The following is a 23,961-nucleotide window of genomic DNA, read 5'->3' as shown; positions in this document are numbered from 1 at the left end:
CATTTTTGACTGAACACACAAGTTTTCTGAGAAAGCCAGGAAATAAAACTAGGAGTCTCACTTTTCTTCATGGGTCCACACATTTATTAATCAGAATCACTTTGCTTCACCAAGAATGCTACATAAAGGAATTTGTCTTGGTGAGTGCACACATGTAACATACTGTTACAGTCCAGAGACAAGCGCTCACACACTAGCAGGTATTTAACTAAGGGACAAATAAAATAAAAATACAGTACATATGATAATGTTCACCTGTATTCCATATCTTGTTGCAGCTGATTCCAACAGTCTTACGTTGAATACAAAGTACTGTTTCAGTCGTCCTAAACAGAAGCTTTACTTGAAACCATGTGAAAGCACTGAGCTTAAAGATAGACAAACTATGGGATGCATGGAACACTACTGAGCGTTATGATTCTTAGACTGAGCTGTCGTACTGAAACTTGCATGCAATTTTAGCTGCATGAAACAATTTTACTTTTGTTCTCCTGCTTAGTCGGTGACTGAACAACTTGGATCTGCATGTGAAATAATTAAAACTTACAAAAATTTTCAGTGTCTGTGAAGAAGAAAATATTCTTCTTCATAATAAGCCACAATAACAAAATACTATTTTTTCCAATATTTGGTGTGTCCATCCTTTGATATTCAGCTCCCATTTCTCCTGGGAGTAATGTTGAATTCTGGGCTCTTTAGTGACCAGTCTGTTGTTCTAAGAACATCCGCTTCTTTTTTGAGTTGAAAATTGTCTTGTGTCTGTTTCCTTTTCTCAGTAATGGTGTTGCCTTCTTGAAATAGAAGGAAAGACAAACACTTCTTTTTCAGCTGTAACTCAATAGGGCAGCTTGATCTTCTCCTGTCTTTCAAAGATGGAAGCTTTAAGTACTGTTGATCAGATAATATTTGATGGTTTGCCAGGTCTAGTATGAATGACTTGTATTTGGTTGTCATTTTCACTATACTGATTAACACAGTAATCAGTGATTATACTGATTATCACAGTAAAATGTGATAAAGGTAACTAAAACCTAGCATGCTGTGTACCATGACACAGTGCACTTTCAACTCCTGTTTGGACATGTGTAGTGACAGAAACTGTAATAAAACAACACAGATGGTGTTCAGAAATCAGAGCACTTATGGAGAAGTACTAAACTGCAGGTACATTAGAATTTTTTCAAAGAGTAGATCTCAATCTATGATAATGCTATGAAAATATCCAATCATATCTTTCTAGTATAATTAATAGACACAAAGATAATACCAAAATTTTAATAATACCAAAAGCTTTCTGCTAGTGCATCTCATGGTGACTTAACTTCTAAAATTTGCGAAGGGTTCGGAATTCATTTTCAAAATAAAATAGACCAGATAATACAGGGTATTGCTCAGCCAGCTGAAACAAACTCCTATAATGTTCCTAATAAGCCACCTACATCAGTAATGACATCTTTCTGTGTAATCAATTATCAGGAGCTTACAGCTGTTATAAATAAACTAAGTTCATCCACATCTGATCTTGACCTTGTTCGTACTTCATTCTTTGAGATGGTTTTTGATTGTGGTCACAATGATGTTTTTGCTACTGTAAATTGTCACCAGCCAATCTGTACATACTAAATGATTTTAGACCAATTTCATACCTAACCTTTTTTAAGTAATGTCCTAGAAAAAGTTGTTTTCAAACAATTAAATGTGTATCTAATTTCTATATCCAAGTTATATAAGTTTTTCATTCGAACCATAGTATAGACACAGCATTGGTTCATATTGCTTCATATATCAAACCTCAAGTACAAAACCTGGGTGTGATCTTAGATAGATACTCCGACTACTCAGGCAAGGGAAATGACCTCACTTGTTCTTGTGATGGAGCTTTAAAGTTCTGTTTTGGCCCATATGTCATAATATGAGGCCTACATTCAAAATTCCTGATTGTGTATAATTGATTTATGCCACATAAATGCCTCACAGGAGTTATCCAGCTTCGCACCCATATTTTCCCATTATAATTGTCAAAATGTGCATCACATGCAATTTTTTTTCTACTAATCTGATGTTTTTTCAAACAATGTACACTGTACACAGATACCGTTTGGGATTGCTTTGGTCAATTTTCATGAAACTTAGAAATCTATTACTGTACATAATGTTGAGGAAGCTTGACACCAGTTATTCAATAGGGACAATATTATATTCAAAAAACTGTTTCTTAGCAATCATTTGGTCAGTTAAGTTGAAACTTTGCATGCTGTATTGTAGGGCTTTATAACAGAGACATAGAGACGAACATTATACAAAGTTTGTTACAATCAGAAAAACGTATGTCCTTTCTGCTACTCAAGCATGCAAGATGAGATGGAAATAGCCTAAAGAGAGGTGCTACAGCATGAAGTTTTATTGAAGATTTGGTCCGTACCTCCTAAACCGAGAGGGTTACAGACATAATTCTTGTTTTCTGATTAGTTGACTTGTGTTGACCCTATTATTTGTGAATTTGTCTGACTTTTTTCAGCTTATCCTCATGAAACTGTTATCACATTATTTGCAAAGTCCTTCACTTAACATTGACATCTTTACACAGCAATTAAACCCTTATTGGTGGAGCTTAATTCACAAAAATGGTTAAGGTTCAGGATTGATTTGGCCAGTTCTCATGAAACAGGCCTTTATCCCACATGATTCTGAGGAAGCACACCAAGTTTGATACAAATCATTCAGTAGGGTGTGCTATAACAGCCAATTGCTGTTTCTCAGCAAGGGGATTGTGAGGTGTTGGGGGCAATGCAGTCATTGGACAAGTAAGCTGCCATTGGCCAATAAGATTTAAACAGGCACTTGGAAAGCTTAGCATCCAGAAAAACAGAGAAACAGCTTAAGCTTTGCAATGTGTCTGAGCTGGAAGAAGCCACTCCTTGCTACAGAGTTGATCTATTTATCAAATCTGAGGTCCAAGTCACAGATACTGTGACGCCAATATTTCTCACAGAAGTCTTGACATATGGGGACAAATGACCAAGGCTATTGCAGACACTATTAATCTGATGAGGACCACCAAAAATAACAACCTCCGACTTGCATTCATTAAGCTGGAGTAATTTGACAGCCATCCACCTCTTAAGTGCTGAGAGACATTAAAAATCCATTGTCATATTAGGAGAGGCCCTAATATGGACCCTTGTGGAATGCCACAAGAGACATTAGTGGAGGAAGAGGAATAGCTGTCAGTATTCACAGAAAAGGTTCTGTGCTTATATGTGAACAAACTCGCATCTCCCTGTAACCCCACTGACTTTCTCCGCGTATGTTATGATCAACTGCAAAAGCAGAGGTTAGATCTAATAACATGAGGAAGGTGCAATTTCCTTCATCAGCAGAAAGTAATAAGTCATTCGTCACCTTAAGGAGGGCAGATTCAGTGCTAAAACTAGACTGAAAAATCGTAAAAATATTATTACTACTGTGGCATGCGCCCGCCCCCGGGCCCTGACGATAACGGCCACGAGAGCCGGCAGGAAGGCAGGGCCCGAACACGTAGCGGTGACTATCCTCAGTGAGGACTCTGGTGAGAGAGCCGCGAGTGTGGAGAGGGTGGAGCGCAAATCCTGAGCTCCCCGGACGGACGCAAGTCACAAGAGTGACGGCGGAAGGAGGAGGACGAGGACGCTGGTGCCAACCATGGCTCTGGTGTTCACGCTGCCCTTACTGAGAGCTAGATGATTCTCATCTGGCCGGCAGCATGAACGCCTTTAAAACGAGTGAGAGGGAACAGAGAGAAAGGGATGAGCAGCAGCAAAAAGACACTGAGGAGCTGAAAAGGTCAGGGAAGAGAGGACTGAAATGTCTAGCCAGCTTGAGCCACTGAAAAGTGGCCAGCTTATTGTTGGTTGTGTTGTTTATTTTGTGTGAAATTAAAGAATGTCTGCTGCAGCTTGGAATCCTGCCTCCAGTGTCCTCCTTGAGCCTGGGGTAGCACATGCAGTGCTACAACTACTTAAAAATGTTACACGCTGAGAATAGACAACCTTTTCCAGCAATTTAGCTGAAAATGGCAACTGGGGAATTGGCCTATAGTTACTAACCACTATAGCTTCAAGGTTATGTTTTTAAGCAGAGGTGTAACCACTGCATGTTTAAAACAGACTGGAACAGCACCAGTGGTTAAGGAGCTATTAATGATGTTCAGGACATAAGGTCCTAAAATGTCAAATGTCTCCTTAATCTGTTGTGGGGGCATAACATCAAGCGGAGAGGTTGTGTTCAGCTCTAAATCCGTTAATTCAGAGATTGAAATGGCGTCAACCTCTTTAAACACAGCTCAGCATGACGGGGGAAATGGAAAATCTAGACCCAAGGTTGTAGTGCTATCTCATTTTTTTCAACAAAAAAGTTTGAGAACTCGTCACATAAGCTAGAAGTATCAAGTCCAAACTCTGGTGAAGGTTTAAGTAAATTATTATTTGTGCTGAATAAAACTTTATGGATAAATTATCCACAATATGATTAGCCTGACCATGATTGGGTGATTCAGAAATATCTGGAAAGGCTCTGGAAAAATCATTAGCCGTGCACAAACTAATATACCTTGACCAATGTCCTAAAACAGTAGCAGGTACAAGTGCACAGTAAATGTTGGAGCTAAACACTACTAGTCTGTGGAGTCTGGAGATAAATAATTATTAAAAACAACAGAACTTTTAACCAGAGTGTGGGAACAGTATTTGAACAAATTGATGTGACCTGGCTTGATTCTGACTTAAGCAGTTGCCTGATCATGACTTAACTTGAAACATTTATACAGAATGTCAAACAGGGTGTATTGTAAATTAATTTTCTGTTGTATTACTTAATATCACAATCATTGTTCCAGTTGAACTACTTCCTAAAATGTTGCTTGGTTCCTTATTGCTCCCTGCCAACAACTTGCCTCAAAAAATGCAGTGTTGCTGTCAAGCTGCTTGTGGCTCACCATGAAAACATCTTCCTTCCAATGAGAAGGTGCTCTGGCCTGAAAGAAAAGAACTTGAAGTAAGGTGAAGTTTGTATCTTGCAAGCCTTGTAAGACATTGAATAATAATTAGTAATTAAAATCTTATCATGTTAAAGGAGATTTATATTGGTAATAAAGACTGCTCATTTGCTTGTGTTGCATGATGGAAAGCATCAAGAAAGCACAACTGCCACAACTATCAAATCAAAATGCCGGTAACAATCCACAATGTATGTAATACCATTTTTTTAGTAACTAATTTATGTCAGCACCTTATGGACAAGAAAATAAAACAGGGTTTGTTCTTCTGGAATAGTTTTGGTTATTTGCTGGATCTTATTGTAGCATTTGCTTTGCTTTGTTAGCCTGCTGTATCGCAATCCACGTTACAGGGTTGCCCATAATGACTTTTTTTAGTGATTAATCTATAGACTGCTTTTACAGCTTTGTTGATTAATCTAAACAGTTACTTTTCCTCTAAATAAAATTTAATTATGGTATTCCCTACACAAAGAAATGTGCTTAAAAATGGCAGAAATAACATCATTAGATAAGGTGTCATTAGATAACATGTCCCAACTAGCTCAACGCATACAAACAAATACTGGCTCTGGCAATCAATGCAGAATAAGCCCAGATTCTAGCCTTAACATTTTCTCAAACACTTATTCAATGGAAATTCTAAGGTAGCAGGCAGACTTTATGATTTTAATAATGAGTGTGTTTAGCAGCTGCAAGGTGTGAGTGTAAGCAACACTGACGGTAGGTTTGCCTTTTCTGTACATCTGAAATTTCATGCTACTCTTTGGATTAAGATTAAGTTTCATGCAGTGAAACACCTCATACACACTAGTGAACACACACACTAGGGGGTTTTGAGCACACTTGCCCAGAGTGGTGGGCAGCCCTATCTGCTGTGCCCAGGGAGCAGTTGGTGGTTTGGCACCTTGCTCAAGGACATCTCAGTTACGTCCTTTCGGCTCAGGGGATGGAAAGGCAACCTTTCGGTCGCAAGGCTGGTTCCCTAACCTCCAGCCCATGACTGCCCTTGCTAGCTAATGAAATAATTAATTGTCGTTCAAACGACATTGATTATTTCTGAATTGATTTATGGAACTGGCTGTTTGGATGGAACTTTGGAAATATCGTGCATCTTGCAGCCTGCAATTAGTTTCACACTAAAAAAATACTGATGAGAGAAAGCAAGAGAATGTAAGATACCTACACGGACAGTTTGGCGCAATTAAGGAAATAATTATGTCAGCTTTTTCCAACATTGTTCCATTCAATTCAAATCAAAGGAATATATATATATATATATATATATATATTTTTTTTTTTTTTTTTTATTATTATTTGGACAGTCAGCAGTAAATTCATGTAGCTACATAGAGTTTAAAAAGATTAAACAAACATTGATGAAATAACTTGGCAGCCACTTTTTTTACATTTCAAAAATCAACGGAAAACTCACTTTTGCAGCTGTTGGCTCTATTTAAAAGAATGTCTGTTGAATGCTCTTGTGTCTTTAGCTTTTCATGCCCACTTATGAGCTCTGAGTGTTACACTATATACAATCAAGCCTTCATAGCAGTCCTCTTGCTCACACGTATCTGAGTGAAGCCATAGTGCAAGCACTCACAGTCATTAACTCTAGGCTGAAGTACACAGGAAGTGTCTTTGTAGGTAAGCATTAGAGCTAAATTGTTATCTCTTTAGAGAAAAGGGAACAGGTGAACATTCGATTTAGAGAGACAATACACAGTCTGTAGAATGGAAATCAGTGTTTCACCTATAAACTGAAGATAAAGTGTCTTGGGTAAATTATTAAATCAGAGTTATTATTTTTCAGTTAGTTTACTATTTTACTTTTTTTTCCCGTGTTGCATCTAGGAATATTTCAGTGGTCATCAGAGGATATGGCTCGTTTTTTTGGGCTAGTAAAAATGTCAGGCTTCTCCAAAAAGGAATACTTCCCATAGCCTGCAAAAGGGGTTTCTGCTGTTGATGGAAGAGCAAAAGAAGCATGCTATACGCATCCAAAGCTGCTCTAGGAGGGACTAAAAGAAAGTAGGACATTGCTTTCTGTAGTGTTTTGGATACTGTGTGTGGTGCCAACAGAACTCTGTATAAGCTTCTGTATATGATTTTCTCCTCTCAAAAAAGACACAGAATTTCACATCTAAAACTGATGAAGGCCTCACTTTTTTTTTTAATTAACATTTTAGACACACAATCAGGTTTGCAGATACAGTGGACAAGGTAAAAGCAAAAGAGGGAGGGGAATTTACTAATTAGGTCCATGCCTCCTACACATTAGCAATTGCCAAATTTGCCAGAACTTACACATTTTCTGATTTAAGTTGTAGGTCACTTGTTCTAATGGAAGCATTGTTGTAATTTGGGACAACCAGAGATCAACAGATGGAACCTGAGGAGTTGACCACAAAAGTAAAATACATTTCTTTGCCAAAGATACTAAAATAAACAGATGCTTTGTTGTGTAATCAAGTACAGATTCAATATCGAAGTTTAAAAAGAACAACACAGGAGAGAAGACCAGGCAAACCTTCAATATTTTTCCAGTTTACGGTAGATCCCTTTCCAATAAAATTTTATCTTGTCACATGACCAAAAACAGTGCATATAGGTACCTCTTTCTTGTTTACATTTGAACCAAAGATTTGAGCAGTCTGAGGAGGTCTTATGGAGGCGGACTGCCCTTATCAAGAAGTTTTATTGATAAACTTAAAAAAATTTTTGAAGAGATGTCGAGCATACTCTAGGCTATAAGCCATCCCAAATGAATTTCCAGTCATCGTCATTTATGTTCATGCCCAGATCTCGTTCCCACATACCCCTCAGATAGAGTAGACAGGATGTACATACACCAGACAAAAAGTTATATATTTTTGATACAAGTCCCTTCAAGCCACACTGCCCATTCAGAAGCTCCTATATCTCAGTCAGCTCTATCTCAGTTCACCTGCACCTTGCAAGGATTTAAGAAAATGTCAAATTTGTAGGTATTTTAAAAATTCTGATTTTGACACTGTGAGAAATCTTGAATCTGTGAGAAAGATTTCAAAATGTTGCCTTAGAATAAATGAGATATTTGGATGGTTCCGGAGCAACTCCATCTAGACAGTCCTACATTCAAGAGCTGATGGGGAAGGTCAGGATTAAAAGCAATTGGAGATAACAATAAAAGATGTGGGGGAATTTTGAGAGATGACTTAATATCCCTCGAGGCTAGAAGTGTATTAGAAATCACAAAACTCCCTGAAAGGCACCGTAGCCTGCGGAAATCATGTATAAATGGCAAAAAATTAATTGATAAAGGTAAGCAAAGAGCAGACTCAACATTAAACCATAAAGATTCCCTCCTATAATTACACAAATTTGAACATTCTTTATCTGAGCAGCCCAGTAATATATCTGAAAATTAGGTCTGCCAGCTCCACCTCTTTCTCTTGGTTTCATTAAATTAGCAAATTTGATTCTGGGTCTCTTATGATTCCAGATAAATCTGGAGAATAATTTATTGAGATCTGCAAAAAAGGATGCATCTAGATATATAGATTGGTATATGGTATAGATTGGAACAGGTAGAGAAATCTTGGGATAATATTCATCAAGACATTTATCCTGCCAAAAAATGAAATGGGAAGAGAGCACCAGTTAAGTCTGTCTTAACTGAACTTATAAGAGGGGTGTAGTTTTTGCCATGAAGATATTTTAGTGTTGGACATACAAATATGCTCAGATATTTAAAACCATTTTGCACTAATGTAAAAGGGCAAATAGAATTAAATGAATCAGTAATATTTATGCTTAGCGGCATTGCTAATGATTTGGAGATGTTTATCTTGTATCCGGAGAGGCAGCCATATTGGTTGAGGCATTCTAAAAGGAATGATTGAGGAAATGATTGGGTTGGTTTAGACATGTATATCAAAATGTCATCAGCATAGAGAGGTATTTCATGCTCATCCTCTCCCACTAAAATTTCTGAGAGATCTTTGTTCATCCTAATCAACTGAGCTAGGGGTTCTATGACCAAAGTGAGGTGAGAAAGGACATCCTTGTCTTGTTCCCCCTTTCAGTTTTATAAAAACTCTATATAAATAAATTTAAATAAAACACTGTTGGTGGTTACAGCAACCCTTGGGTCTGCATACAGATGCCTGAGAAACTTAAATTTAATTTAGGGGATAATTTTATTTTTAGGACAGAGAATAAAAATAGCCCATTCCACTTGGTCGAATGCCTTTTCGGCCTCTAGTGAACCTATAAGCGAAGGGTTTTTTGCATCTTTGTACCAAATTGATTACATTTAGCAATCTGCATATATTGTCAGACTCGTGTTTCTTTCTGATGAATCCACATTGATCAGGGTGAATGATTTGAGGTAAAATATTTTCAAATGTTCTAGCTAAAACTTTAGTGAATATCTTGCAGTCCATATTGAGAAGACTTATAGGTCTGTAGGACGAGCAGATGATTAGCAGAAGATTAAGCAGATTGAAGCTGCTTTCCAAGTCTCTGGAATGGAACCTTGATCTAACAGGTCCTGCAGAACTGGTAGCAGAATAGGTTGGAGGTCTGGCCAGAATGTTTTATAAAATTCAGTTGGGAAACCACTGGTCCAGGTGCTTTGTTGGAAGACAGGGACTGAATCAACCCCTGATCTCCTCAGGGGAAATGGGAGTATTAAAGTTTTCTCTATATGTCTGAAATAGTGGGTATGGGTATATTATCAAGAAACAATAGTGTCTCATAATCAGAAGCTGTAGTTTGTGATGTTTACAAAGACAAAGAAAAATCTTTGAACATATCAGTGAGGGAGTGATGTGCGCCCTGCACATCAGAGGGTAGGTTCAGCCATTCCGGTAACTTCAAACTCAAAAATTTGGCGCGAGTCATAATTCCCTCAGACTTCTCTGGGAAGCCCATTATTCTGAGGTTTTTACGCCACCCTCTCTCCAGGTCGTCCAGCTTAGCTTGTAACTGCGTGATGTGGCTTTTCATTGTAGAAAGCTGCCCTTGTTGAGCTCTAGAGGCGTCTTCAGTAGTAGAGATCCTAGCTTCTGCTTCAGTTAGCCAAGTCTCATTCGACGCCTCGCTCTCAGACAGCCCCGCAAGAGAAGTTGTAATGGTGTCTAAACGGCCATCGATAGCAACCAGGCGGTTTGAGATGGTGTTCGGGTGAGACCCCACCTCTAGAATTTCAATTAGCAAGTCGCTTGAAGCTGTATATTGCAATGTGGCCTCTTCCTGGTTGTCATTCTTTTTCTTTGTGCTTCTTTGAGGTCTGGAGGATGTGAAACATGGAAAATCTCGCACTTCTTGAGTTTCTGACATGTTGTCTTAAAGATAAACAGAGAATATCTGGGGGAAAATAATGACTCCAACAGGGTCTGAAAACAAATTTAAACGTTCCCTGGAGCGGAGCTCGCATTCAAGTGGCAATTTCCTACAAGGTCACATGAAAAGTGATTGGTTGGTGGTTCTAGGATGAACTCCTTCTGTGCCTCTTCAGCTGCCCTCAACTGCAATCTGTTTTTCCTCTTCTCTTTTGTCTGCTTCTTTTCCTAAAAGTCAGTCATATAAACAAACTTGCTTTTCTGAGCCCATAGTGTCACTAATCAGCATTATGCAAACTTTCAGAGAGCCCTTTTTCTTAGGATCCTTCAAAAGGCATTAAGTAACTTTTAATCTACAATACTCTTCATCTCTCTGAATAGTTCACGATAGTACATCAGTCTTGTCAATCCAGCAGCATATTATGGAACTGTGGATGATGATCCACACTCTCTGTGAGTAATCTTATTCTGGAGGTTCAAAGTGTGGTTGCTTCAAGAAGTACACGTTTAAAAACAGCTTCACAGAGTTGCAAAAATAGCTTCACAGAATAGTATTTTAAAAATAAAGGTGCCTAAGTGAGTTCTTTGAAGCAGTACCATAAAAGAACCATTTTTGGATCTCTTTCTGACATAAGATGTGTTTAGAACCCTTTTAAAGATCAAAGAACGTCCACATAGTGTAAAGATTCTATACTATTTAAAAGTTTTTTTTCTAGATTTTTTATTTCTTGTATTTATTTTTTCTTTATTTTAACAACATAGCTGCTTGTCATTCGGCATCAGTAATTGCATATAACAATATATTTTATTTCCTCTAAGCTGCACTGCTCTCTCTTACCAGTTCCTTAGGATAAACAAGGCTTTAATCAGTGCTCAATCTGATTTCCTTGGTGTAATCAAACTTTAAGGAAAGGAACTGACTGGTCCTTCAGAATCTGCACTTTCTTCCCCAAAGAAGGTTCTTATGGCTGTTTGTCCACCTCATGTGACTTCACTGTTCCCGGTACAGTTTTTCATGTGACAACAGCTGACAGGGTAACAGTTTCTATGAATACCATGTCTAAAAGAACCATTATAATGTCAGAATTAAAACTGCATAAGTGGGTTTTAAGAAGAAATTTGTCTTAATTCTTCATTACTGTTCACTTGTTGAGACAAAGCAGAAGACAGCAGCACGAGTGCTGCAAGAAGTTACTTGGCTGAAGATGAAGAGCTTACCAAAATATGACAGTGCTCAGCTAATGCTGGCCTGCTCCAGATCCTTCAGACCATTTACAACTCAGTTGGAGGAAGATATATATAGCTGCTAAACCCTGGACTTTAAATATTGATTAAAAATAATTTTGTTCAGCATATGTTTATAGGTTTCATGTTTTATTACATACATTGTAATTTTATATTTTATAATGTTGTTTCATGTACATCACAGCATTTTAGCTTTCCAGTGCTTTACTTTCCTTTCCTGTGGAAAGCACTTTGAGATAATGTAATGAAAAGGAAGCGTGCTCTGTAAATTTTTAGTGATTATGTTTTTATTTTTTATCGTTACTATAGCTAATTCTTCAGCTCCATTTTTCAGGTAAACCTGTTACAAGGGGAGATGTTTTTCAACATCACAAGTTTTGCCGTCAGGAGAAGTGCAAAAGCCGCAGGCTCTCAGCCTCCAAAGCTGCTCTAGGAAAAAGTACCTTTGGTTTCTTGTGGAGAAGCTCTCCATTGTTTTTGTATACTATCGTGAGGAATCTGTAGCCTTGTAGCCTGCAGGACTAAATGGATACCGTGTCTGCATTATGCCATTCTGGCACAGGCTCAAGTAAATGGTTTTGGTTTCTTTATTCACCTGTTTTGCTGCTAAATGAGGAACAGAAAATACAGAAGGAAAACTGCAGTGACAGTGTTGACTGTTGATATATATAATATTCTTGATGTAGAAGATACATACATATATGTGTGTGTATATATATATATATATATATATATATATATATATATATATATATATATATATATGATGCTTTTTTAAAAATAAGACATCAAAAAAATGTATGTAAAGTAATTAATGAATGCGTACGTGATTATACCAGTCTGCCTAAACATAACCGGGCATGATGTCTAAAGGTTTGATGGCTATCTGTGTCTAGGTGAAAATGCTATTGGAACGGTTACTGCTCATGCTCAGAACAGTTCAGTTGAGGGTTAAAAAAGAGGCAAAATGTATTGCTGACATACTACTAGTTGGAAAACCATGTCAGAGTTTTGTTCTTGCAACAAAGAGACCAGTTATTTGGTGATTGAGGAAAGAATTGTAGAATTCCAGAAACAAACCCTGAAATCCTACCTTATCTGTCTATTCACCATGATGACTTCAGCCAGGAAAGTAGCTGTTACATTTCTTAAGTTCTTAAGTGTAAGTTCATCTTATCCTAACTCCAGAAAAGAAAAGAGTATTACAGGGACATCTCTCAAGGTGTTATGTATTAAATGTCCTAATTTACGTTTTAAGCTTCCATTACTGCTGTTAACTGAAACTACAGTAGAATGTTATTGTGTTCAGGCAGTGTGACAGTTAATATTATCTCGAATAATGCTGTTCAATTTATTCATGTTACAAAATGTGTGTTTATGTAGATGGCAAGGAATAACAGAGTTGAATGTGTAGCTGTTCATTGTAAGATAGTGTTTGAATTGTGATAAAGTTTATCACACTTGCATTTTTTGATTTAAAGGAAAGAATTCTTTTTCAATACTCTTTCAAAACTCTCACAAACGTCTGATTCCAAATACAATCAACGTTCTTCTACATGTTGTATACAATTACATATTTCCACCAGAGTCACCAAATCTCCAAAAATCTTACATAATGCATCCTTAACTAAACTCTGTCGCAAGTAGTTTTTGTTTGTACACAATGTGGTCGATTATTTTAAAAGCCATGTTTTAAGTTTGCCTTGCAACAGCCACTTAATTGGCTAAGAGTGTTTTGTCCAGTGCCTTTTTTTCTGTGTTGCTGATTGACTAAGGGCATTGCACTGAATCTGATGGAGAGTTTTAAATCTTCAGCAGCACCAACAGAGACTATGACGAAAGCTCATAGATGTTGTAAATGTGATTTAAAAACCGCCATTTATTTTTTCTACACACCAGACAGTTTCATGGACATGTATGAAACAAAACCTTAAGAATGTAGTAATACATCTAATGATAGAAATAATAGTAAAGAAAAAATAGTGAAAAGTCTAATAGCCTTAAGTGTAGTAGCTATACCCTGAGGGAGAAGCAGCTTACAAGATAGGACATTTATGCAGAGTGGCCCCATCAGTCTTCAGCTGTTTAACATGTTACCCTCTCCTTCTTCTCTGTTCCGCCGTCCATTTTTCAGCAATGGTGTCCACCCCAGATAAAACCCCACGACCTGTCAGTGCTCCTGTCATGTCTCCCATTTCTCCTGGGGATGCAGCTCCATCCCCTGTGGTGACATCAGCAGCACGGGTAGAGCGCAAAGAGACTGCCACCCCCTCCAGCCGGCCTTCACGAGTGGGTGAGAAGAAGGGAGAGGCAAAGACAGAGAGTCATGTGGCCGAGGCCTCCAAAACACAGAGCGTCAAACCAGAGGGCACACCTGAGATCAAGGTACACACACACATACCAACTGGATGCATGGAATTATAAACTACCTACAGTTTACCTGTCAGTGCTCCGCCCACAAATGCTTACTTTAATAGCAACTGTTATGTCGACTAAACTTTACAGAACATTGGAAAGATAATATAACAGTGGTTTGCAGTGGTAGCATAGCGTTTTAAAATGGAGATTCAATGTGCTTTAGCAACCCTAAACAAAGTGTAATACGATTAGGTTGAGTAGGTTATTTGGCAGCATTCTGTACACATTTGTATCCACCTTACTGTGCAACAATGCAGACAAGTCACTTAAAAATTACGCTAATCCAGTGTAATCTCATTTTACTGGAAAATAATCCTTACAGTATCATCTGTTATCTTGGCATCTTAGTAGTCCAAGCATTCAAAGCTAGTAGATTTAAAATTGTGAGTAGGCATGGTGCACCCATTAAATGTAGTGACACTTCTTCAGTGGTTCAATAAAAGGAGTGCATCAGCTCTCAGAAAAGAAAAAACCCTCAGTCACACAACACACAGATGAGACTGTACCATTATTAGTTAGCCTGTGCCCTGGCATGCTCTTCACAGCTGTGTACAAATGTTTATATGTGAGATCAGGGTGTGTTACTGTGTACCACTGCAGACAGTTGCCCGGCGTGAGAGGCGGCACCGTGATGCCCCTGCTGTTACAGCTACTAATGGGGAGAGAAAGAGTCAGGTGTGTTCTTCAGGCTTCTGTTACCTGCATGAGACGCATGCTCAAACAATACTGGGACTCCTTAAAAAAGGTTTTAATATTATTGGAGCTGTTGGATGTTATTCAATAATTGTAAAATGTAAGCCCTTTTTTATTTTATTTTTATGTGTATATATATATATATATATATATATATATATATATATATAAGTGTTTCTGGAGCAATATGGTGCATCTGAATGGTCCTTGAAAACTTTGAGTTTTCCACAAGGAGGAAGTTGCGCTCTAATGGCTGATAAAGTGTAAATGCAAGTAGTAACATAGTAGAACAAGCTGGAAAGCAATTCACCAATGTTCACCCATTTTCACATTATTGCCGCTGCGACTTCTTTATTGTAATGTTGAGGAATATCTGTAACGTGAATCCTACCTCTGGCATTATTTTATTTATTTATTTAATAAATCACAGCGGGCCAGTGTCCAGCACATTTGAACAGCACAGTTTCCTTGCTTAAAAAACACCTGATTCAACTCTTGTTTATTGACAGGTTTAGTTGGTGTTTTAAATGGAGAAAGCACCAAAATGTGCTGGAAACTGGCACTCCAGGGCCAGAGCTGAAAATTCCTGCTCAAGGAAATATTAGTGAGCAACTGGTAAAAAAGTTTTTTTTCTTACAGTGAGTGATGTCATTGCTCCATCCCAGCAGATATATGTATATTGATCATGTGAGAGATTTACCAGTTGCTGATGCCGGGACAAACACTAACCACTGGTAATTACTATTTGGTGACATAACCTTTTCCCAACTTTGAGTTGACAAGGACCGTCCAAATGCACCACCTAATGTATACTATAGGCTTTAACGTAGCTCTCTGTTCCTCCCCTGGGGGCTTGGACAGTCCCCGCGAGCAGATATGGAGATGGTGCGAATGCGGAAGGTTAGAGAACATTCCCACTTGGTTATTGCAGCATGAGGAAGAAGCCACTGTCCTCATATTCATCCTCGCTGCTTGTCTTCCTAAACAGAAAAAAAAAGATACCGTCATTTTATAAATTTTTTTGTCATCTGCTCTGGCCGTGTATCTTGTATAATTGTGGCTATACAAGCTGGCTCTCCATCACTGCTGGATGCCATTGTGTTTAGGCTGTGATGAATCACTGTGACAAAGGTGTGTGTACAGTCTCTGTGCTTGCTCACGCTGCCCGTCACTCAGACCAAATAAAGCCCAGGATAACTGCCTCGACTTATGCTGCCTGTTTCTCCTTTAAATTTAAAAAAAAAAAAAAAAGCAAGTGAGTTTTCAGAGAAGTAAAATCATTTTCTGTTGCTGTGGAAGTGAGCTGTCCCCAGCCAAGGGATCACTGTATCAGTGTATATAATAAAGGAACCCATAAATACTTTGTATGTAATAATTTAAAGCCATATAGGGCTAAATAGGTAGGAATGCTCAGGGAAACATTTATTTCATCAACACAATTCTCCTTGTTGTTTTAGCCAAATAATAAAGTATTCATTCAGTGTAAAGATTGCATAAGTACGGCAGTATTTTAGAAGTGTGCCTTTATCTTCTTATTAGACATTATTCTGCTGTATTGACACCTCACCTACAACGCAGTTCACCCCCAAACTATTGACCTCTTCAGTCTGCTTTGATGCACACTTCCTGTAGTTCATTCACATTTGATTTGACAACATTACATCTCCCATCAGCTCTGCACACTGAAACTACAGGAGAAAGTACCTGAGACGACACAATTTTTAAAATTTGTTCTTCCGTAGGTCGTGATCAGTTATTCATTTTATCTCCTGTTTTTATCTTTCACAGAAAAGAGCTAAGAAACTTGAGGGTGAAACTATTTATATCAGGCATAGCAATTTAATGTTGGAGGTTTGTATGGAGCATCTGGGGATTGTCCTTTTTTGCTTATTCGTTGTTTGCTGCTGCATGCCTTATTGTGTGGAGATTTCTGTTCATCTTTTTCTTACACTGACTGCTGTTCTCTGTTCATTTCTTCTTTCACCATGCTCTTTTTTTTTGTTTTGTTTTGTAGCTTAACCCTAAAGGCTTCGCATGTACTATTTACCTCAGTAATTCTAATGCAAGTACTTGCTTTTCTTTTGATGTTTTAATTTTCAGCCTAATTTCCTTAAATATATGATTGGGAATATGGGATTGATTTTAGAGAAATGTTACAGGGATAAGCATTTATTTATTTACTTCTTTATTTCTAGTGCCAAATCAAGCTGGTAGTTGCATCCAAATGCATGCATTTATTATTTTTTGAGAACTCCTTAAAAGCATCGGTTTTGTTTCAGCATTTACAGATTTCCAAAAGCATTCTCCAGTGGCTTTTGAACTATTTTTGAAGCATAAATGATAATGTTTTCTCCTAATTTCTTTAGCTGAACAGTATGAATTTAGCTGAATTTTTAATACTACAATGTTTCCTCCTTGGAACAGTGCATACATTTAGAATATGGCATACTTAATATCAAAATGCACATACCTCTTACAGTTAATGTTACTAATGCATACTGTATGGAGGTCCTTCCCAGTCATATAATTCCATAGTTGCTACATGAATGACAGGTCTACTAAAAGCTGCTTCCATTCTCATTGTGTATTCATGACCAGTGTCCTACCACAAGCAAAAGAATCCAGCAACATGACCCCTCACATGCACACAAAGCTGTGTCACTCTCTTCATGTCACCTGTGTCTGTATATACATGATCCTTCATATGATACTCATTGGCATCTTATTGTCATCTCATCATTGTTATTAACTCTGAAGTGCTGGAATTTTCCTTAAGCTATACATCATAATATTGTCAGATTCTTTGTGGTGTCCTCTAGCACAATGCTTGATGAGACTTTTGATGCAAAAGTGAATGTAAAACCTGTGTGACTATTTCTGTGGAGCAGCTATTGTAGGATGAGTGGAACCTGCTTTAGACAATTTTCTTTAGACAGTGAAAGTCTCTGTGTGTTTTTCCACTGCACATTTTAAAAACAAGAACTGAACCTAATGGCATCAAACAAAGCTTTGGATTCTGTTTCAGGAAGCTTATTTCCATTGGCACCTCAATGCAATTTTTGTGTTGTAATAACATCGAGTTACAGTACCACACACTCGTTTTCTCACACTATACTAAATACTACTAATATGCTGTTCTTTTACTTTTTATATTAAGACTTAAGCTCAAAGCCTGTTGCGCCTGCTATTGATAGTGTTATGGTAACACCCAGTTCTTACTTCATCTACCACTACTTTCAATGGTTCAGTCTGTTCACAGCAAATGCCGCAGTAATACAGAATTCAATTGTTGAGATGTGGTTGTAGGTGTCTGTACATTGTGTTTGTAACAGCTTTGAATGTTGCTGCTCAGCCAATCAGGTTTTAGAACCGGGACTGGTTGGCTGCACTGACTGCAAGTAGGGATGGGCAAATATTTGCCTCATGATTCGATTTGATTTTGATTCAGGGTGCAAAGATATGATTCTGAAACTAGTCTCAATGCATCCCCATTTTTTATTTCTATACCCTACATTCTGAGGATTTTTTTTTTTTTTGGATCCTGGAGGGCCAGTGTACAGCACAGTTTGGAGATGTCCCTATTGAGACATGCCCACTAAACCTGACAATTAACAGTATAATCTCTTTCTTCTTTTTAAGTAATGCGCACAGAAGCAGCTTGTATTCTGATTTGCATTCCCCTGCTGGAAGGAATGCCAGACCTTCTCTGCTAGAGTTCCAAAGCCCTCTCCACATGCTTTACATATTAGGAAAAGAAAAAGAAGGCTGAACCCCCAGCATATTTGTACTTGGTATGCTGCAGCTTCACAGTTAATCTTTCAGCTGACATTATTACTTAAAACATAACTCTGATTATTACTAAATTAGCATGTTAGCTGGTTTGCTTGTTAAACAAAGTTGCATTCCTAAAAGAATATACTTGCTATGGTATTGGAGCTTTTACTCAATGTGCAAAAAATGCCTGAAACATTTGTGACTGCAAACATGCATGTATTAGTGAGATACTGCATTTTCCTTCCTCCACCAAGCTGGGCTGTGCCAAAGGATCTAATACCTCTAGGCGCTTGTGGGAGTGTGAAAATTAAATATGCAATGTTGTGATCATGCAGTACACTTTGCATTATTACAAATTATGATGTATCTAAGAATCTATTCTTTTTGCCACACCTACCTGCTAGTGAGCCTAACGTATTGGTTACACTAGGTTGAAATGATATACTGCATTGTTCTGCAATCACAATTCACTCACAAATATGAATAAAGGCTTCATTCATCAATATGTCTACATTTATACAGATGTATCATGTGAAGCTTCAGTTTTTCTCGTGAACTCCTCTTGAATTCACACGTTAGATATCTTGCTTATTATTTAGTTTAGCTTAACACAAGATAGGCTGACATTAAAATGATATAACATTAGTGAGCTTTCTTGAACTCACATGCTCAAACAGATGTCTACAATTACACAGAATCATGTGTCAAATGAGAACATATATATTTTTCTCTCTTGAGCATAAAAATATTAGTAAAAAACACTTGCACAGTAGAGGCCAGTATAAATGCTGAAAACATTCATGTTTGCTTCATAACTAGCTTGTGTCACCTTACTGAATGTCTAAATAAAAAAGAATTGAAAGAAAAAACAATTAACACATCAACATACCATTCTAGTTTACAATCTGGTGCTTTTATTGGTCATGTAGCAATCGTCATTGGCTTCAACAGCAAGTGTTACCAAACACAATTAAGAACACCCTGGAGAACCTTTAGGTGTCTGTTAGTACCAGTCTTGAACAGGAACCAAAACTATAAAATTGGAACCTTCAGCACTGGATCGATGGCCAACAGAAAAAATACAACTTCAGTTTTCTGGTGCCAAAGATTTCAACTGCGCAGTGGAAAAATACCTTTAGTTTTAGCTGGATATAGTAAATATATCTGTCTAGACACTGATGTAGGTCTAGGTCTGTCTGTTTTTTTTTTTTTTTGGTGTGTGGTTACAGAGCATATAGAAGTTTTAATAGGTGTAACTCCCAAGCTTTGTGTGTGCGAGGACTTAATTCCATGCAGCCCTAAAATTAGTACAGTACTGCTGAAACGCTCACATATTTGTCCACCCTGCTGCTGTCTCGGCATCACAGACATATGACTATTTCAAAGAAATTTTGATTGTAAATTTTTAGAGTGCTGAGGTATTCAGCCCCCTTTAAAAGTCGTCAAACTTGTCTTGACACTTCAATGTTTTCTGCTGTCATATTTCATTTTGAAAGACTGATTACACCCCTCATTGTATGTATGCACATTCACATTTAAATAGCAACTCCATTCTAACAAATACATGGGAGTCAGGATATAGCCTCCAATCTCCAGTGCTTTATTGAGTGGAATTATAAAGAAAAAAGAATAGCAACGGCAATGTGAGTAATGACATGAAAGCTATAGCATGCCCCATTATATACAACAGTACAGGGTGACTGGAGAAGACCACTGAATGCGATGCTTTGCTGATTGTGAAAAATAAAGCTCAACATTTGGTTGAATAAGCATTGTAAAGCTATGCAAACTATATAGTACAAATCTTGTATACAGAGCTTTAAGCTCTCTGTATATGGTTTAACATACACAGGGACAAAGAATAAGTCAAAGGTAACAAGTAGAGCATATAGAAACAAGGCTACATAGCGCTTTTCTGAGACTGGGTTAAAGGTACAACAGTCACAGATCTCAAAAGCTCTACATTGATTGCCCAGTATGGGAGGGTGGCTAGAAAGAAGCCATTACTGAAGAAAAACAGCATCTCAAAGCATGTTTGAAGTTTGCCAGAAAGCATCAGAGTGACCAGCTAAAATGTGGAAGGTTTTGGTCAGATGACACAAAAATTAAGCTTTTTTTGTCAAAATTCAAAACAATATGTTAGAATCGTTAGAATTTAGAACTGTTGGTGTTTATTTGGTGCAAACCTAACACTGTCCATTCCACAGCAGGCTTCATGCCAACAGTTTAGCCTGGAAGTGGAAGCATCATGTTGTGGGGATGTTGTTCTGTAGAAGGGACAGGGATTATTGTAATGAGGAGCGAGGTAGCGGACGCATGTGCGGAGGTAAGCGACTTTTATTGAGGGCAAATCCAAAATCAGGGTCATAACGGTCCAGGGTCAATGAGCCAATATGGAGAGATTGTGGGGCAGACATGACATAAACCAGAAACAAATCAACTTGCACAGACAGAGATAGAAACAAAGCAATCCTCAAACAACAAACACAGACCAATACAAAGACCAGCAAACACAAAGGGCAAACACAGGGCTTAAATACACAGGGAAAACGAGGGACAGGTGAAAACAATTGGGGTGGAGTCATGAAACGAGGGGCAGGACTACGGATACCAAAACAAAAATGCACATGGACTAAACCAAAACATGAACACATGGACTGGGAGGGGCCAATCATGGCAATTATGTTAAAATTGAAGGATGGATGGGTGGTGCAAAATATAGGGAAATATCCCAGCACTCATTGGGTGAAAAGCAGGAAACACCCTTTACAGATTCGCTGACAAATAATGAATTTTATTGGTATGCAGTAAAAAAAATATTGGCTGGAAAAATCTGTGTAGTTTAGGCACATATGTTGACTTTTAAGGGGTCTGAATACTTGTGGAGGGCACTGTATAGCTTGATTTTAAAATGACTCAATTACCTATGACCTCCTCAATGAATCAGCAATGATTAGTGGGCATTTTTGAAATCCTCTTACAGTAAGAAACAGTTGGTATACACCCCTTTATATATTTTAAGTACATCATGGCTTTTATGATTTTTGTTTTCTTCCTTTGTTAAAACATTCCTAGTTTACATTTTTTCCAAGTGTGTTGAAATATTTGAATTGCTAGTTTATTGTGCATTTCTTGTTCTGATTGCTCATTTAATTGTAAAAAAAAAAAAAAAAAGTCAATTATTCATTTGCCCTATTCTGAGCTATCAATCATCAACCATATTAGTTATCTTGCTGTGCGAGCAGGTTTCATTATGACATTACTGGCACTAGGTACTAGACGAAACAATGCAGCTAAAAAGCCAGTCAGCTATCTGCTAGCAGTGGGCTGTTTATCTGCATGTCTAGTGCAGTGTGAGGTGAAGCTGTCTTTGAGAAGAGGCAGGCACCAGGTTGCTTTTCATGTGAGTGTTTCAGTGATGCTTCAGCAGCTTGCAGATGTAGAAGACGGAGCATGTTTGAGCTCTCTCCATATTCTGTCTCTCTTTGTCTGCTCCTGTGTGGATGATGGTCTAGATTGATTGTGAATCGATATGGTTTCTCACTCACTTTTCCTGTCTCTGACCAGTCTCAGTAGATGGACCTATTTTAGTCAGCAGGAATAAAATGAAAAGAACCTTTAAGTAAAAATGAAAAAAAGACATGAAAGACAGAATTGGATAGTGTCTTGATGGTATATTGTTGGCCAGGCCATATGCTTTCTTCACCTTTGTGTGTGAGCAGTTTGTATGAGATTTTCAGCTGTTGGAGTGGGCAGCAGTTCTGGTCCTGAAATGCTACAGCACTGCACAATGGAACATTTTCCAGCTATGACCCTTGGAATAGAAGAACAGATTGACACAGCATTGTTTTTGATATTTTCATAACTGTATCATTTGATGATATTTGCATAATTGTATCAGTTTCATTGTTTAATTACTTTTATATTCTTAAAAATCTTGATGCATATTAAGCCCATTGATAGACTAATACATACCAAAATGCCTTGTTTTCTTAGTCCACAAGATGGTACTGAGAAATCTTTTTTTTTTTTTCTGCGAGTTGGATAATGTAGTAGGTGACACAATTTGCTTGGGCTGTACTGCTAACACTACTTTCACTTGCCAGTGTAAATCACATCCACTACATATGCAAGTGATTGTTCCTTTGTGTACTTCACAACTTTGTTTTGCTTCTAAAACTATTGATGTGCGACAAGCAAAATGTAAATGTATGATATTTACAAGTTCTTTCAGAGGCATAATTTGCAGTTAAAAGAAAACACATCATATTTCGATGCTTAGCATATCACATAGAATTGTGATAGAATTGTATCATGGGTTGAGTATTGTGGTGGTTTCATATCATGGGGAATGGTAATTCCTGCTGTTCAACTTTGCATGATTTGTCAACATTGAGCCATGCAGTGTTGTGGCCCTCCAGGACAAGTGTTGCCCTTCTCTAGACTTGCTTGGAGAAAAGTTGCTACTTTTGGGAAAATGTGAATTTTCTCACAGCCTAAATAATACTATACTCTCTTTCCCATTCCTCCCCATCTTCTCTGGTCTTGCACCCTTGAACTTCTCTTCTTACTCTCATTTCTGTGCTTATATATATATATATATACATATATATATACATATATATATATATATATATATATATATATATATATATATATATATATATATATATATATGTGTGTGTGTATGTGTGTGTGTATATGTGTGTGTGTGCGTGTGTGTGTTTTGCTCTGTTTTCTGTTTATGTGTGTGTGTGTATATGTGTGTGTGTGTGTGTGTGTGTGTGTGTGTATATATATATATATATATATATATATATGTATGTGTGTGTATGTGTGTGTGTGTGTGTGTGTGTGTGTGTGTGTGTTTTGCTCTGTTTTCTGTTCTCTTTTGTTCTTGTTTCCTGTTTCTTTTTCTATCTGCTTTCTTTTTTCTTTCTTTTTTTCTTTCTGTCTTCCTTTTACTCTCAGGATCTAGATAAGACTCAGTCAGAGATCATGCGTCACCACAGCAGCATCAGTGAGCTGAAGCGCAGCTTCATGGAATCTGTCCCCGAGCCACGGCCCAGCGAATGGGACAAGCGCCTCTCCACACACTCACCCTTCCGCACAGCTAGCATCAATGGCCAGGTGCAGCCTGATGCGGTGAGTTCCCCATCAAATATAATTTTGAGTGGTTATTTATGGTCGCTTCAGTAATACATGCTCCCCGTTTGTTTGTATTATTGTATTGTTACTCTATGGGCTTTTTGGGCATAAAATTACTTTGCATTAAGGCACAAAGCATCAAGTGCTTTCTAGCAGCCATTATATCTACAGTACCTGCGATAGCTCAACATACCTATTAGTTCAGAATGAGCGTCTGCAACATAAATTGCTCTAAATGATTTATTCTGCTTGGTGGCACTTGTATTATTACTATGGTAGATCAGTATCAGACTGAGATTGTTCCTCATAAGGTTAGATGCTTTG

At 37.8% G+C, this 23,961-nt stretch overlaps 1 protein-coding gene across 1 annotated transcript in view; it reads left to right on the top strand.

The window, feature by feature from the left end:
- The window catches only part of epb41a (erythrocyte membrane protein band 4.1a), a 60,532-nt gene that overhangs the window by 19,322 nt on the left and 17,249 nt on the right, over positions 1–23,961 (top strand). The window contains exons 13-17 of the mRNA XM_037538005.1: positions 13,739–13,989; positions 14,623–14,697; positions 15,577–15,615; positions 16,504–16,566; positions 23,461–23,634. Of these exons, the coding sequence (XP_037393902.1) occupies positions 13,739–13,989; positions 14,623–14,697; positions 15,577–15,615; positions 16,504–16,566; positions 23,461–23,634 (602 nt within the window). The remainder of the gene's footprint in view (positions 1–13,738; positions 13,990–14,622; positions 14,698–15,576; positions 15,616–16,503; positions 16,567–23,460; positions 23,635–23,961) is intronic.

This window comes from Pygocentrus nattereri, chromosome 1, assembly GCF_015220715.1.
Source record: "Pygocentrus nattereri isolate fPygNat1 chromosome 1, fPygNat1.pri, whole genome shotgun sequence".
Lineage (NCBI taxonomy): Eukaryota > Metazoa > Chordata > Actinopteri > Characiformes > Serrasalmidae > Pygocentrus > Pygocentrus nattereri.
The sequence above is the reverse complement of the archived record's forward strand: the minus strand, read 5'-3'. Positions and strand labels throughout refer to the sequence as shown.